Source organism: Perca flavescens, chromosome 14 (genome assembly GCF_004354835.1).
Source record: "Perca flavescens isolate YP-PL-M2 chromosome 14, PFLA_1.0, whole genome shotgun sequence".
Classification (NCBI taxonomy): Eukaryota; Metazoa; Chordata; class Actinopteri; order Perciformes; family Percidae; genus Perca; species Perca flavescens.
The window spans coordinates 3,083,659-3,098,929 of record NC_041344.1 but is presented as its reverse complement, the minus strand read 5'-3'; the positions used below and the strand labels follow the sequence as shown (position 1 = coordinate 3,098,929).

The window sequence follows — 15,271 nt, the reverse complement described above, 5'->3', positions numbered from 1 at the left end:
CTGAAACATTTTATTTTGAAAACCATCTGCACTTTTGTGGCCTGAATTCCGTTATGTCAATAACGTAAAACCTATATACATTTTTTCAGTATTAAATCAACATTTCCGCCGTTATCTCTGCCATCTACTGTATATTTCTGTAAATTCAGATAATCACTTTTAACATTAATAACCAAGAAGCACCGATAACAAAGTGCTGATCTGAATATGTTGTTAATGTGATGTTTTTATAGCCTGATGTTCATCAGTTTGTATTTATGCAGTCTTCCCTAAATATGACACTTCTGGATTTAATGTAATTATTATCAACAGTTATTCCGCATTTTTAGATTATCTATTAATGTAACTATGGTCAGAGATCCAAGAACCACAACTTCAAAAACCTTACTTTCACGCGTTCCTTGAATGGAGCGCAAACCTCGCTAAATGGGCAAAACCTGCTTTTTCCAACTCCTGCTCGGGTTTTCCCCCAATCTTCCTGAAACTGCATACAGCATCTCCACATGTCTGTGACAACAAGTTATCAAAAGAATTAAGCTCGGATCAACAAAAAAAAAAGCGCAAATTGTGAACGAACAAACTTTTATAGCTAGCTTTTAAAACAAACTTTTGCATATCTCGTCCAATATACATGCCATCAACGTGAAACTTAAAATTCTTGTGTGGCATGCCACTCGGAGGCTCTGGATGTGTCTATATTACTATTTGTCTACTGAATGTTTTACTGCTACATGTCTATTTGTTGAATGTATAGAGAGTTAACACCTACCAAAGTCAAATTCCTTGTGTAAGTATACTTGGCCAATAAATCTGATTCTGATTACAGAGTGAAGCGATGTTTCCTGTTAGTGGCTTTTAATTTTAAGAGTTTTGCATTTTTCATTAGTTTTCGTTATTTCGTTCGTTTTCGTTAACGATTGGAACCTTGATGGCACGCGCTGGTGACTAGGATGCATATCGTCACTGTCGGGCTACTGGTCACCCTTTAAGGCCCTGCTTACTCGAATACGCTTGCGGGTGAAAACGACAAAATATTTTATCAGATGTGCCTTTCATTTAGACGCCAATGGCCTTTTTGGGACTTAAAAATGCAAAAAAGTGAAACCACCCTCCAGAGTGCAAATCTTAACCCTTTTGTTGTCCTTCGGGTCACCGGGACCCAAAGGACAACACAAAGGTTATGTACTTCCGTTTATTTTGTTGAGAATTGCTCTCTAAACCCGGTCTCTTGTAAAGTAAGTAAGAAAGTTTGTTTCTAGAGCACATTTAAACACAGTTTAAGATGGCCAAAATGTTGTACAAACAAGCACTAAGGTGCTGTATTAACCCTTGTTTTGTCCTTTGGGTCACAAAGACCCGAAGGACCACACAAGGGTTAAAAACGCTCCACCATCACGTTCCTGTCTCAAAGGTAAAAACACTGTGTGTGTGTGTGTGTGTGATTGTGTGTGTGTGTGTGTGTGTGTGTGTGTGTCTGTGTGTGATTTCATCTGAAAAATAGCTCCAGAAAATCACTGTAAAACTTTTCACAGTAAATTTACAGTAATATTCTGACAGCAGTATGCGTACAGTTTTTAAATGTTACGGTATCAGTAATATACCGGCTGCGTTGTCATTCTCGCCTTTTCCTTTATTTTCCCAAGATGCATTGGTGTTAACAGTAAATACCAAAAAATAAATAAAATAAAGTAAGGGTTCAGGTTTGATCGCTCTCTTCTTTCAAAACATTTTCAGTAGGACAGGGGTCCCATCTCCTCAGGAGTCTATCCCTCTGGAGCCTCAAGTTGTGGGTGCAGTTGTGTGTTTGACCACTGGGGGGGAGCAGCGCCGCAGGGAATGCATGAAGGTGATCAGCAGCCACAGGTACAGGTGTGTACAGGTGTGTACAGGTGTGTGGCAATCAGCAAACAGCTTTCTGCAGAGTCCGCGTGTCAGCAGCATCAGTTTGATTTGTGTTTAACTGAAAAGAGGAATGAAGCCTACCTGAGATGAAGTGAACTAAACTGGATCACACCTGTACTACGGTGAGCATGTCTTTAAATAAGTTAGTTTGAATCAGGGGCATCAAACTTAACCTTCGTGATTTCTTCCCATCGACCTGCAACTTTTTAAATGAAAAACCTCTTGTGGCTTTTCCACCAACGTTTTTGTCACTTTTTTCAACGTTTGTCGACTTTGTTTGAGCCTTTGGAAGTTTTGCCCCTTATTTTAAAGTATTTTCTTTTACATTTGTCCCTTTTCTGACATTTTGTCACTTTATTTTCACTTATTTGTACATATTTGTCACTGTTTGTAACATTTGTGTCACTTTTGATGTCACTGATTATTTATTTAACTTGTTAAGAGCGTTGCATGGAACCATCCACGTTATTTTTTTGGGGCAATTTGTTTGAAAGAAACCCAAATTTCTGATATAGAAACTTTTTGAAAATGGGTCAGATTTGACCCCGAGGACAACCGGAGAGTTTAACTTCACTTAGGGCCAGATGACAGAAACCGTCTAATATCTTGACTGTGTTATTGTATGTCTTATATAGCTTTCTTATTTACAGTTTGGGCCTCATAAAGCCCTCAAAAAACTTCCTTAGCCATCATGGAAATAAGCAACAAAAACGTTTATAAAAAAAAAAAGCAACAAAAGGTGCCCAAAAAAACATCAGAAATGGTTGCTGACAGTGAAGTTTAGGCACCAAAATGACTCGTTAAGTTTACCCTCATGTTGTCCTCAGGTCGAATTTGAGAAATATTTTTCAGAAATATGGGTTTCTTTTTAACCAAATTACCCCAAAATAACACCAATGGTTCCATGCAACACTCTTTGCAAGTACAATTAATGATCACTAGACTTTCAATATATTATGACTGTTTTCTTCAATTTTATAGCATTTGAAAAAAATGTCTCTTAAACGTATTCGGACTAAACTTCGACATACACCAGTCTGTGATTATTCATCAACATACATGACTTTAATATTAGTCCAAATAATTCTTCATTTCAGCTTTTTTAACTAAAACATTTGGTATAATTTTCCTTTTTTTTTTTTTAAAGAGGTTTATTGACCATGAAATCCCAAAATAAGTGTAACCGTATAGTTGGTAATAAGTTGGTGAGTGACACGTATACAGTACAGGACAAAAACACTGAAAAAAGTGAGAGAAAAAGGGACAAAATCTTAGAAAAAAAAAAAGTGTTCATTTTCTATTTTGACCTGCGAGGACAACAAGTGCGTGGTCGGCATGAAGACCATGGGAGGGTTAAGTTCAGTTCAGGGAAGAGATGGTGGTTTGGATTCAAACTCTCCCGAGGAAAACAAGCGTTTCCTGGGTGACAGGATTTAGTCTTCGCCGTGCATGATCAAAAACCATCCCGAGAGTAGAAAGAAGAGAGACAACGCTGTCAACACAGCCGTCACACGTCATACAAACGCTAAACGCAAGACGTAAATACAAGATGTAGATATGTGTTCCTGTGATGAGGCAGCAGAGAGCCGGGATCAGCGTGGACTCTGTGATGACACTGTTCCATGTTAGGAAAGACTGGTGGAACGGTACTGCACACTGAAGGGCAGTTAGGTGCTTCAAATAGTTGTTAAATTATGGTTCATCATTAGATTTCTTTGCTTCAGGTGTGTGTGTGTGTGTGTGTCTCTGTGTCTGTAGCTAAGTCTCCATCCACTTGTCAATCGAATTATCTGAATTTCGGTAAAAAAAACAAACTCATAATATATATATTGCGAATAAAGCCGATGGAAGTGTGTTTCAATCCAACAGCTTTTAAAGCAAATAAAAACCTGTTGCGTAATGACGTCACATGCTGTTTTGCGATTAAATTGGTATATGGAATTGATTTGAGACATTTTAAGGTGTTTCCGTTCATTTTCGCACTGAATCGCACAACATTCAAGCAAACATTTGCAAAAAAAGGTAAAATAGTGGCAAAAAATTCGGAAAATAGTGGCAAAAATGTCAGAAAATAGTGGTCATTTTCGCACTGAATCGCACAACATTCAAGCAAACATTTGCGAACAAAGTTTTGCTAGACAAAAGTAGTTATTGTTAATATTAGAAGCCGAGGATCTGATCCAGCTCATTATAAAGGTAGAACTTGAGAGACAACCCTCTGTTTTGAGACATGTATCGCTGTTTGAGCGCCTTCCATTTACTCCACAGGACGTCCCACGGCTTGTCCTAACCTTTGTTGGTCATTTCTTTCGCGAGTTCCTGATAAATTATGGCATTTCTTTTGCTATCTAAAATAGCCGTTATATTTTGCTCGTAAATTAAATTCAAAGTCTCTCGTCTCCTCGCTGGTGTGTGTGTGTGTGTGTATATATATATATATATATATATATATATATATATATATATATATGTATGTGTTGTCATGTACAGTACAGGCCAAAAGTTTGGACACACCTTCTCATTCAATGCATTTTCTTTATTTTCATGACTATTTACATTGTAGATTCTCACTGAAGGCGTCAAAACTATGAATGAACACATATGGAATTATGTACTTAACAAAAAAGTGTGAAATAACTGAAAACATGTCTTATATTTTAGATTCTTCAAAGTAGCCACCCTTTGCTTTTTTTGATAACTCTGCAAACCCTTGGTGTTCTCTCAATGAGCTTCATGAGGTAGTCACCTGAAATGGTTTTACCTTCACAGGTGTGCTTTGTCAGGGTTCATTAGTGGAATTATTTCCCTTATTAATAAAAAAGCAAAGGGTGGCTACTTTGAAGAATCTAAAATATAAGACATGTTTTCAGTTATTTCACACTTTTTTGTTAAGTACATAATTCCATATGTGTTCATTCATAGTTTTGATGCCTTCAGTGAGAATCTACAATGTAAACAGTCATGAAAATAAAAAGGAAACACATTGAATGAGAAGGTGTGTCCAAACTTTTGGCCTGCACTGTATATAGAGCGAGATCAAGAGAAAATCCAACGTATTTCATTTGAGTCGATATTCATGAAATTTTTCATTCGATATCACGTAATTCGGATAAAAACGTGTGGAGGGAAACATGTGTGTGTGTGTGTGTGTGTGTGTGTGTGTGTGTGGTCAATTTATTCATAGAGCACATTTAAAACCAACCTAGGCTGTACAAAGTTATATTATGTTATAAAAACAAAGGAAGACAATAAAAGCGTAGACACAATGAACATCATACAGACAACACACTTCTATACAGATGTCCCGAAACTACATGGAGGAGTGATGTAAGGTGAGGAGATCAGCAATATATAAAAGGGGCCAATCCATGTAATGCAAGTAACATAAAAACAAGTAACATTACCTTATATACCAAATAGATTCTAAAGGTGACCGGTAACCAGTGAAGAGAAGCCAATAGGCGGCGATACCGTGCACCAGACTGCCAGTAGGCTCCCTTCATTTCTAATGACATTTTTTAAACACTGCAGTTGGTGTCTTAGTGTGATTGGTTATGTCGCCGTCAGTCCCCCTGCTCCATATCCTGTCCACCAATCACAGAGTCTCTCGGGTGAAAAGGTTGCTCCCCGGATGCTGTATGTATAGCTGTCCACTGCTCCTAATACTTAGGATGGGTTAAATGCAGTAATAGATTTTCACTACTTCGTACTGTGTGTATGTGACGATTTAAGAATAAAGTTTGATCCTTTTTTGATCCTTAGGACAGAGGAAGGACTTTAGTTTAGCAATAGTCCTGAGATGAGAAAAAGCTACATTAACAACAATGTTAATTCTGGGCCAAAGATGAAACCTAGACTTCTGGCAAAAGGGAGCACACTTAAGGCTAAAGTCCCCAAATGGGCTGTGTGTGTGTGTGTGTGTGTGTGTGTGTGTGTCTGTGTGCGTTTGTCTCGGTGTGTGTGCATGCGTAAATGGTCAGTCACTCTTTCTTCTCCTTTGTTTGGTATCGTAGCTCTGAAACACAAAGCTGTGTTCCCACACTCAACACAAAAGTGTTGTACTAGTACTAATACTACAGTGTACAAATACTCTGTTACAGTAAAAGTCCAGCATTCTACTGTGATGGAAGATAAACAGCCCAAAATCTATACACTGAAGACTGATGTTTTTGCCTGTAGTTAGTTTGAAAACCCAACAGCCGAGGGAACAAATGATCTCCGATATCGGTTTGGGCTCTTCCCTGATTGCAGGAGTCGCAAAATATTTCATCTACAAAAAGGGGAAAAGCTTTGCTCGAGGGCTGCAGCTAATTCATTTCATTATGGATTCATCTGCCCATTATTTTCTCAATTATTGGATTCATTGTTTGCTCTATCAAATGTCCAGAAAAGGGTGAAACATTTCCATTCCCAGTTCCTCAAAGCCCAAGCTGATGTCGTCAAAAGTCTTGTCTTGTAAGTCCAAAACCGAAAAGATATTTAGATTAATATGATATAAATCGGAGAAGAGCAGGACAACATCCATATTTAAGAAGCTAAAAACAGCATTTTTCTGACATTCATTTGAACAACTAGAGAATGCACTGCTAAAGAAATGGCGGTGTGAATGCTGTGTGCTGAAAGGCTGCGCTACACTTTGAATGTGTAAGGCCTCCTGCACACTGGCTGGGTGGCATGTCAGTGTTTATTTGGGCTCCCATGGTAACGGGTGAGAGTGGGCACGCCGCCTGCGTGACACGCACGTCTCAGGCGAGGCTACAGAACGCGTGCGTGCTAGAAATAGAACCGACGCCTATTTTTCACGTGAGACGCAATCGTGTTGGAAGCGTTTCCAGGCAAAATATAATAGAAAAAAAGATGTTTATGTCATTTTGACACAAATACATATTAATAAACGACATTTTGATGTTTGAAAGTCTCGAGGTTTTGACATAAAGGCAGATATAAATGTATTTAAAAAAAATAATAATGATCGATTTTCAAATATTGCACCTGTCGGTACAGAACAAAATATTCCGGAGCCTATTTTGCCGTCACTACTGCCGATGTTGTCTTTGCTGTAATCAAATCGGTGTATATTTATGTTTATGGGAAACATACATGTGTACAGACAAGGCCCTCAGACACGTTTCTGGACGAAAACGCCACGCAGCCGCCACGCAACTGACGTAGGAATGTTGTTATGGAAGCAGTTGGTGATTATGTTGATCTGTCGATGCTAATCGATGAGTCGACTGATCCAATGGTTGCAGCTGTAGTTTGGGAGCCGCCGGCGTCGGGGAGGAGTCCCGCGGGAAACTGCCGCGCCGTCCTTAGCACCTCGTTGACACGGTCGATCAGCATCTTCTCCTCTGTCGCCGCCGCCGCGGGGGGGAACCTCTGACGCAGGGTGCTCAGGAGAAACTCCTTCAGGTTCCCCGGGAGCGCCCACTTCTCTCTGGACCCGTCCCAGTTTGTGGTGACGCACCACGCCCGGTATTTCTCCTCCGGGGTGACGAACCGGAACAGCAAGCAGCCGTAGCGATCCGCCCGGCCCTGGCTCATCCTGAGCAGCGTCAGGTGATCCTCCGGTGTCACGTCGCGGATCTCCACGTCCGGATGCTGCCGGGGAATTGAAACGTCGTCGGGAGAACGGGGAGCTGAAGCCGCCGCGGTGGATGAGAGTGCCGGGTTTAACGGCGCCATCTCTGGCACATTGAGAGAGACGTTAACACAGACACAGAGAGAGACAGCATCAACAGTACAGAGTCTCTTTTCAAATCTCTTTACATGGTAAAATAAACTGGTACTTCACGTTTCTGCATTCTAACTTTCAGCCCGAGTGCTGTAAAGACAATTATACCTGAGGCTTTACTTATTGTTATTTAATTGTCTGGTGTGGTTTGAATCCTACTTAAAGAACAGGGACTACTTTGTGTCTACAGATAAACATCTGAACGGATAAATATGAAATCCTGGGGCCTCTTCTGTTTAACATCTACATGCTTCCACCGGCTCAGATAACAGAAGAAAGTTGCACTGATTATTTGTCTACAAGCGTTAACATGACTTCTCAAACCTGACGGAGGTTCTCCGCTCTCCTTCAAAACGTCACAATTACCTTCTGTTTCCATGTGTTGAGTTTGTCTCTGATGAAGCTGTGAGGACTGAGCTTCCTCTTCATCATCTTCACTCTTCACAGGGACAGGATTGAATGGGAACTTGGTGACATCAGCCTCCTCCAGCCCTTGAAGCTGCTCTCCCTCCTGACTGCTCCACAGTTCCTCCTGTTCCTCTTTAATGTGTCTCCTCAGACTTCCTGCTTCTGTAAAATGTCCCTCTCCTGTTTGACTCCTTTTGTTGATCTGCAGGGTAGTGTTGTTAAATTTTTCATCGCTCTGAGAGAACTGGTCATGTTTGAGAGAGTTTGAACCTGATAGACGCACACTGTCACCAGTCTCCGGTTCAGAAGAGTCTCCAGTCTGGTCTTCAGTCTCTGGTTGTAAAAGTGGATGTGAGTTCCTGGCTGGTTCTGGTCCTCCACAGTCCTCTCCATCAGCTTCTGTTCCCATGTGTTGAGTGTCTCTGCTGGCCGGAGGCTCTGCCTCTCTGTCCTCCTCCGTTTGAGTTTGCTGTGAGCACGGACGACCGACACATTTGTGAGTTTTTACCTGACTCAGCCAGGCAAACGTCTTGTCACAAACGTTGCAGCTGAATCGCTTCTCCCCCGTGTGGACTCTCATGTGGTGCGTCAGGTTCCCGGCCTGGGTGAAACCTTTGCCGCAAAACGAGCAGCTGAACGGCTTCTCGCCCGTGTGCGTTCTCATGTGCACCTTCAGATGCGCCTCACTCAGAGTCCTCAGATCACAGACCGAGCAGACGCAGGGCTTGTCTCCCGTGTGGACCCTCATGTGCTGCGTCAGTTGCACCTTCTGCCCGAAGCTTTTGTCGCATACCGAGCAGCTGAAAGGCTTTTCCCCCGTGTGATTCCTCATGTGTCTTTTCAGGTTCCCACTTCCGATGAAAGCTTTGCCGCACACCGAGCAGCTGAACGGTCTCTCGCCCGTGTGCGTCCTCATGTGCGTCTTCAGGTGTTCTTTGCTCAAGACTCCCTGGTCGCAAACGGAGCAGCTGAAAGGCTTCTCTCCCGTGTGGATCATCGCGTGTCTCTGTAAATGCTGCCTGCGTGCGAACGCTTTCTGACACACCGAACAGCTGAAAGGCTTTTCGCCCGTGTGCGTTCTCATGTGCTCCGTCAGTTGCACCTTCTGTATGAATATTTTACCACAAACCGAGCAGCTGAAAGCTTTTTCTCCAGTGTGGGACTTCATGTGTCTCTTCAGATGTTGCTTTGTTCCAAATCTTTTCCCACACTCAAAACAGCTAAATGACTCTTTGCCATCACAGACGGGAACTTCCTCACGTTCCAGAGAGTTTAAACCTGACCGACTTTCGCCGTCGTCCTTCCAAACGTCGCTGTCGACGCTGTCATCAGTCTCTGGCTGTAAGAGTGGTTCTGGTCCTCCCCAGTCCTCTCCATCAGCTTCTGTTTCCATGTGTTCAGACTGTCTCTGTTGAAGCCCTGTTCAAGTGAGAGAAAAGAAAACTATTTCATTAGGGGGTCAGCGGTAGCTGCGTAGCAAACGCTTTCTTTCACCGTAACGTAATGAAAGTTAGAACATGACATTTCCATGCTAGATCCTTCAGAAACTGTTCAGTCGTGTTTTCCACTCTTAAGATAAAATAAACCAGCTTCACTTGAACTTGCATGCTCTTGACTTTTGCGGATTGTTTCAGTTCCCCCTAAAAACCTAAAAACCTATCCACCCTGCTATTGTTCTTGGGTCAAAATTTGACCCTTTTTTCAAAGTTTCGACATCAGAAATTTGGGTTTCTTTCAACCAAATTGCCCAAAAATAATATGAATGGTTCCATACAACATTTACTCTTCGCAGGTAAAATTTAAGGATCAGTTCACTGATTACTTTCAATTAATTTTTTTAATTTTATAGCATTTGAAAAAACAATTAAGAGACTAAAATCGTAACATTCGTCAAAATACATTACTTCAGGGTTTTTTAAACTCAAAATTAGGTAAAATGTTCATATAAATGCATATAAACTTCAAAAATAGTCTAAAAAAGGGTTTTATTTTACCCAGGAGGACAACACAAAGGTTAAATAACAGCGCCCACGTTGTTCCTACCTTCCTCTTCATCATCTTCACTCTTCACAGGGACAGGAGTGAATGGGAACTTGGTGATATCAGCCTCCTCCAGCCCTTGAAGCTGCTCTCCCTCCTGACTGCTGCACAGTTCCTCCTGTTCCTCTTTAATGTGTGGGGGGGGCTCTGGCTCCTGCTGGTCCACACTGGAGCTACACTCCTGCTGCTCAGGGGGAACCTCTTCTTTAACCACCAACAGCTGCTCAACATCTGCAGGAAACAGGAAACGCACATTGAGAGATGTTGCATTAAAACCACAGCCTATCTGCAGATCACGGAGCATCTAGTCTACATCCAAGAAGTTCCACTTCCGGGATTTCTCCGGTGCCGCCGAAATTCTGCCGAACGTCCCTCATTTGGTCCGGATGTCTGTCCTCTTCCTCTTTCTTTGTGTTGGCGTTCTAACCTCCGGTGGATTTGTGAGGACTATGGTTAACTGCTCCTCAGATCTCTGCAGGGTAAATCCAGACAGCTAGCTAGACTATCTGTCCAATCTGAGTTCTCTGTTGCACAATTTAAAACTACTTTTGAATGTACACATGTTCCACCAAAACCAGTTCCTTCCTGAGACTATTTTGCAGAGGCACCGTGGCTCCGTCCGACGCTTAGCACCGCCCGAGACGATTTTGATTGGTTTAAAGAAATGCCAATAAACCGGAGCACGTTTGTCTCCTATCCAGGAATGCTGTCTCTGAATCTCCTCCGCAGCACTGTGGAGGAAGGTCTAGACATGAGACTACTGAGCATCAAACAGCTTCACACTCAGCCGTGTCACGTCTCTCAAAAGTCGAGCCATCTTTTCTGTCAGACGGTGTACATTACATTATATTTTTTTTTGTATTCTAGCAGAGCGAACATTCAGAAAAATGTAGAGTTGAAGGCTGTGTGTGTAAGACTCACTGTAGGTTTGCATTTGGCAGGGGATTTTATGGATCACATTTTTAAAAAAAAGTTAAATTTCTCAATAAAAAAAAAAAAAAATTGCAATTTCACATAATTTGACTCTTTTTTTCCATATCTGTGTCTAAAACATTGGAAAAGCTAGAGCAGATAATACATAAATAACACTGTAAAAGACTAAATTGATTTTACATTCATTTGGCTCAAACAAGTTGGGTGCTGCGGCTTATAATGGTAGGGAAAACCCTGAACTACTACCACATCTCTCTCGCTCTCTCGCTCTCTCGCGCTCTCGCTCTCGCTCTCGCTCGCTCTCTCGCTCTCTCTCGCTCTCTCGCTCTCTCGCTCTCGCTGGCCCTTAGGGTAGTTTAGTTTGACACCCCTGAGCTACACCATTTAATAGCAGACACATAGAACTAGTTTGTTTCCAATTTTGAACGTGCTGGCTTAAAAGAGCTCCAAGATTTATTTTATTTATTTATATTTATACTCTTTATTGATCCCCAGTGGGGAAATCACAATTTACACAAAAAAATCACTACACACAAAGGCCTGAAATACACACACACACACACACACATGCAGATGTCAGAGTGAGTGGGCTGCCAGTGCTGGACCAGCACCCTGAGCGGCTGGGGGGTACGGTGCCTTGCTCCGTACTCAAGAGCACCTGGCAGTGCCCAGGAGGTGAACGGGCATCTCTCCAGCTACCAATTCACACGCTGTACTTTGCTCCGCACTGGGACTTGAATCAGCGACCCTCCGGTTCCCAACCCAAGTCCCTATGGACTGAGCTACTGCCACATCAGATACAGACAAATGTCAAATATGTTACAACTATCCTCTGTCTACTGTACTTAACTCTGTAGCTACAAAACGCGCATATATATAAAAATTTGAGAAAGGTTGTTTTCATTTGACTCAATACAGGGAAGAACAAACTCAACTGCACAACTTCCAGTGATTATACACACACACACACACACACACACACACACACACACACACACACACACACACACACACACACACACACACACACACACACACAATCAATCGGCTCTTAGTGTGTTACATTATATATTTGTTATGTTCCAGCACGATGCTGTAGTTGTGAGTTTGGAGCTAATGCTGCAGACACTAACCTGCTTTTCTCCGCAGCTCCATGTTTAATATCCGGATACGTATGTCTGAAAACGTCCACTCAGCTGTCTTCGAGCCGCGGTTTGGACCACTGTGTCAGAGCCTGACATCTGGACATTTTCCACACACCAATAACAACGGTTTCTGTCAGTGTTTACCCTCAGCAGACATGCTAAGCTAACTGTGTTCCGGGGCAGAAACAACCGAGGGACTTGAATCCGTCCGACGTCTCTATTTGTCTTATTTCCAGGTTTATATGAATGCACTTTGACACGGTTTCCTTGACCTGCTTCTTCCCAAAAGTCCTCTATCATCATCAGAAATTAAAAATAAAACCTGAAATTCCCCTGTGAGCTATGCTACGTTACCACGGATCGAACGTTACACGTCGAATTTCCTGGGCTACGTAGAGAACGTAAATAACGTAAACAACGTAACCGTTAGAGGGAGGAGAGAAAAGAAAAACAGCCCCGACGTCACCATCACCGAACCCACCAGACTCCATGTAAATAATCAGGACTTTTAGCGTGTATAGAGCCAGCATATCTCCACATGTAAATAGGTGAATTAAGGGTTAATTTCAACCAAACCAGAGTGGTGATTGTTGGCACAGTGGAAAGATGAACCAAGACGGCTTTTGGTAGTTTTATTTTTTTTTTCTGTCCACTTTGAATACAGTGTGTTTTACGATGTTAAAATGACAATTATTTGCATGGAGTCTGGTGGATTTGGCCACGGCCTGTTGAAGAGCGAAGATTACAATAGATCTTATGAGCAAATGCTTATTTCCATACGTCCTATCGTCATATCGTCGCTGAGAGAAGAGATCCCAGGAAGGAGAGAAAGATCAACTGAAGGTTTAATGACCAAACCTGCTCTGTGTAGCCGAAGCTGAGGGTTGTAAACAGCGTCCTGTAGCTCCCGTTGTCGCTCGTTCTCCTCTTTTGAACGACAAAGTTCCTCCTCGTACTCTGCTATCGTTCTTTCAAACAGCCCAAATATCTCTTCAGCAGCCGCAGTTAGTCGCTGCTCCACCAACGCTCTCAGCATCTGGACTTTACACATTTTACCTCCTGTCTCAGTAAACGCACCACAACTCGATTCAGAGTCAGACACACTGGGGCTCTGATGGAACACACACACACACACACACACACACACACACACACACACACACACACACACACACACACACACACACACACACACACACACACACACACACACACACACACACACAGTGTGCCTATGCACTAGGCTACTCTGTCTGAGGTTTATCCCTAAAAAGGAAGTTTTCCTGACCACCCAAGGTTTCTCCCTAAAAGGGAGTTTTTCCTCGCCACAGTCGCACTGAATGCATGCTCTTGGGGGATTTACTGGAATTGTTGGGTCTTTGTAAATTATAGGGTGTGGTCTAGACCTACTCTATCTGTAAAGTGTCTTGAGATAATTCTTGTTATGATTTGATACTATAAATAAAATTGAATTGAATTAAAACGTTTTCAACCTGGATCCTATTTGCCTATGTTTTTGTGTCCAAGTGACTGATGGGGAACAACAATCTTTGACATTGGTCTGGTATTAAGAGAGATCGCTGCAGTCGGCAGCGGAGAAACAAGCTACAATGTGTGTTAATAGGACAATTGTGCAGCTTGTATTTATGTTTAGAGGATTTCTAAGGAGATTGACCTTTCTGTTAAAGAGTAAGATCCTTTTTTGAAACCTAAAAACATCCGCGAAATTGCGTTCGCTAAACCGACCAAACTCCATGTAAATAATCAGTGATTTTAGCATCGTAAAACACACTTCACTCAATGTCGACAGAAACAAAATAAAACTATGAATAGCCGTTTTCGGTCGTCTTTCGAAGTTTCCAATCATCACAACTCTAGTTTTGGTTGAAATAAACCCATAGTTTACCGATTTACATGTGAAAATATGTTGGCTCTATACACGCTAAAAGTATTGTTTTTTAAATGGAGTCTGGTGTGTTTAGAGCTAGCGACTTCAGAGTTGTTTCTGGGTAAACGGTCCAAAATAATGTGAAAAAAGAGACTCAAAACTACCACAAAGACACACAGGTATACTATGGCATGTTTTTTTTATAATTTAAAGACAATACATTTTCTTGAGGAAAGATGCCTAAAACCCCCGCCAGATATGACCCATAAGTATTCCACAAAGTGAGGGAAAACACTGCAAACTTCCTTAAATGTACTCCGTTACATTCCACCACTGATCTGATCTGATCCTGTTAACCTGTGTTGTCATCCACTTGTTGTCCTTGTGGATCCAAATAGACTTCGGTAGGCGTTAACTCTCTTTACATTCAACAAATAGACATGTAGACGTAGTAGTAAACATTGTACACAAATAGTAATATAGACACATACTGTACAATAGACTTTATTATTTATTTCAGACCCAGGGGGATCCATCACAATAAGAAACACACAGAGTAAAAACATAAAAATACAAAGTCTTCCGCAATGTTCAGCGTCTAACATACAGACATGTTCGCCATTGGTTCCACGGTGTGGAAGAAAATCGGACTGAACTGCGTACAGGGTTAGCCAACGTCGTTTCCTGACTCAGATATCTATACATCAGGTTATGTAAATAGAGTGTACAATAGAGACAACAATATACATATAGGCACATATCAACATAATCTACAAATAAGACATAATATCAAGACAAGTACACATGGAGTGGGATGTAAAGTGCAAAAAGTAATAGTGCAAAGTGGTGTGCAAAATGAATGTTGGAATGATAAGTAATGTGTAGATAAAGTGGGTGAGTGGCCAAAGTGGGGATGAGCCCACTTATCTACAGTTCAGTAGAGTGATGGAAGAGGGACAGAAGCTGTTCTTATGTCTGGTTGTTTTTGTGTGCTGCAGGGATCTGTAGCGTCTGCCAGAGGGGAGGAGGTTAAAGAGAGTGCGTGCAGGATGTGTTTATGACATTATATCTAATTTGTATGACATTATATCTAATTTTTGAGTTGAAAAAAAGCAAAAATTATGAATTATTTTGACTATAAGAGTTAAGATCAGGGGATGTTGAGTGGATAACCGACTGGCTTATCTGTCATAGTTTAGTCAGGAAATGGTTTTGAAACCA

At 41.7% G+C, this 15,271-nt stretch overlaps 1 protein-coding gene across 1 annotated transcript; it reads right to left on the bottom strand.

Moving 5' to 3' along the window:
- Window positions 1–8,123: 8,123 nt before the first annotated feature.
- Window positions 8,124–10,123, bottom strand: LOC114567649 (oocyte zinc finger protein XlCOF6.1; the record flags this gene model as incomplete). Its single annotated transcript, XM_028596756.1, has 2 exons — window positions 10,088–10,123; window positions 8,124–9,463 (listed from the first exon to the last, which is right to left on the bottom strand). A coding segment is annotated over exon 2 (1,314 nt), but the record flags the coding sequence as incomplete, so codon positions are not given.
- Between the last annotated feature and the right edge of the window lie 5,148 nt (window positions 10,124–15,271).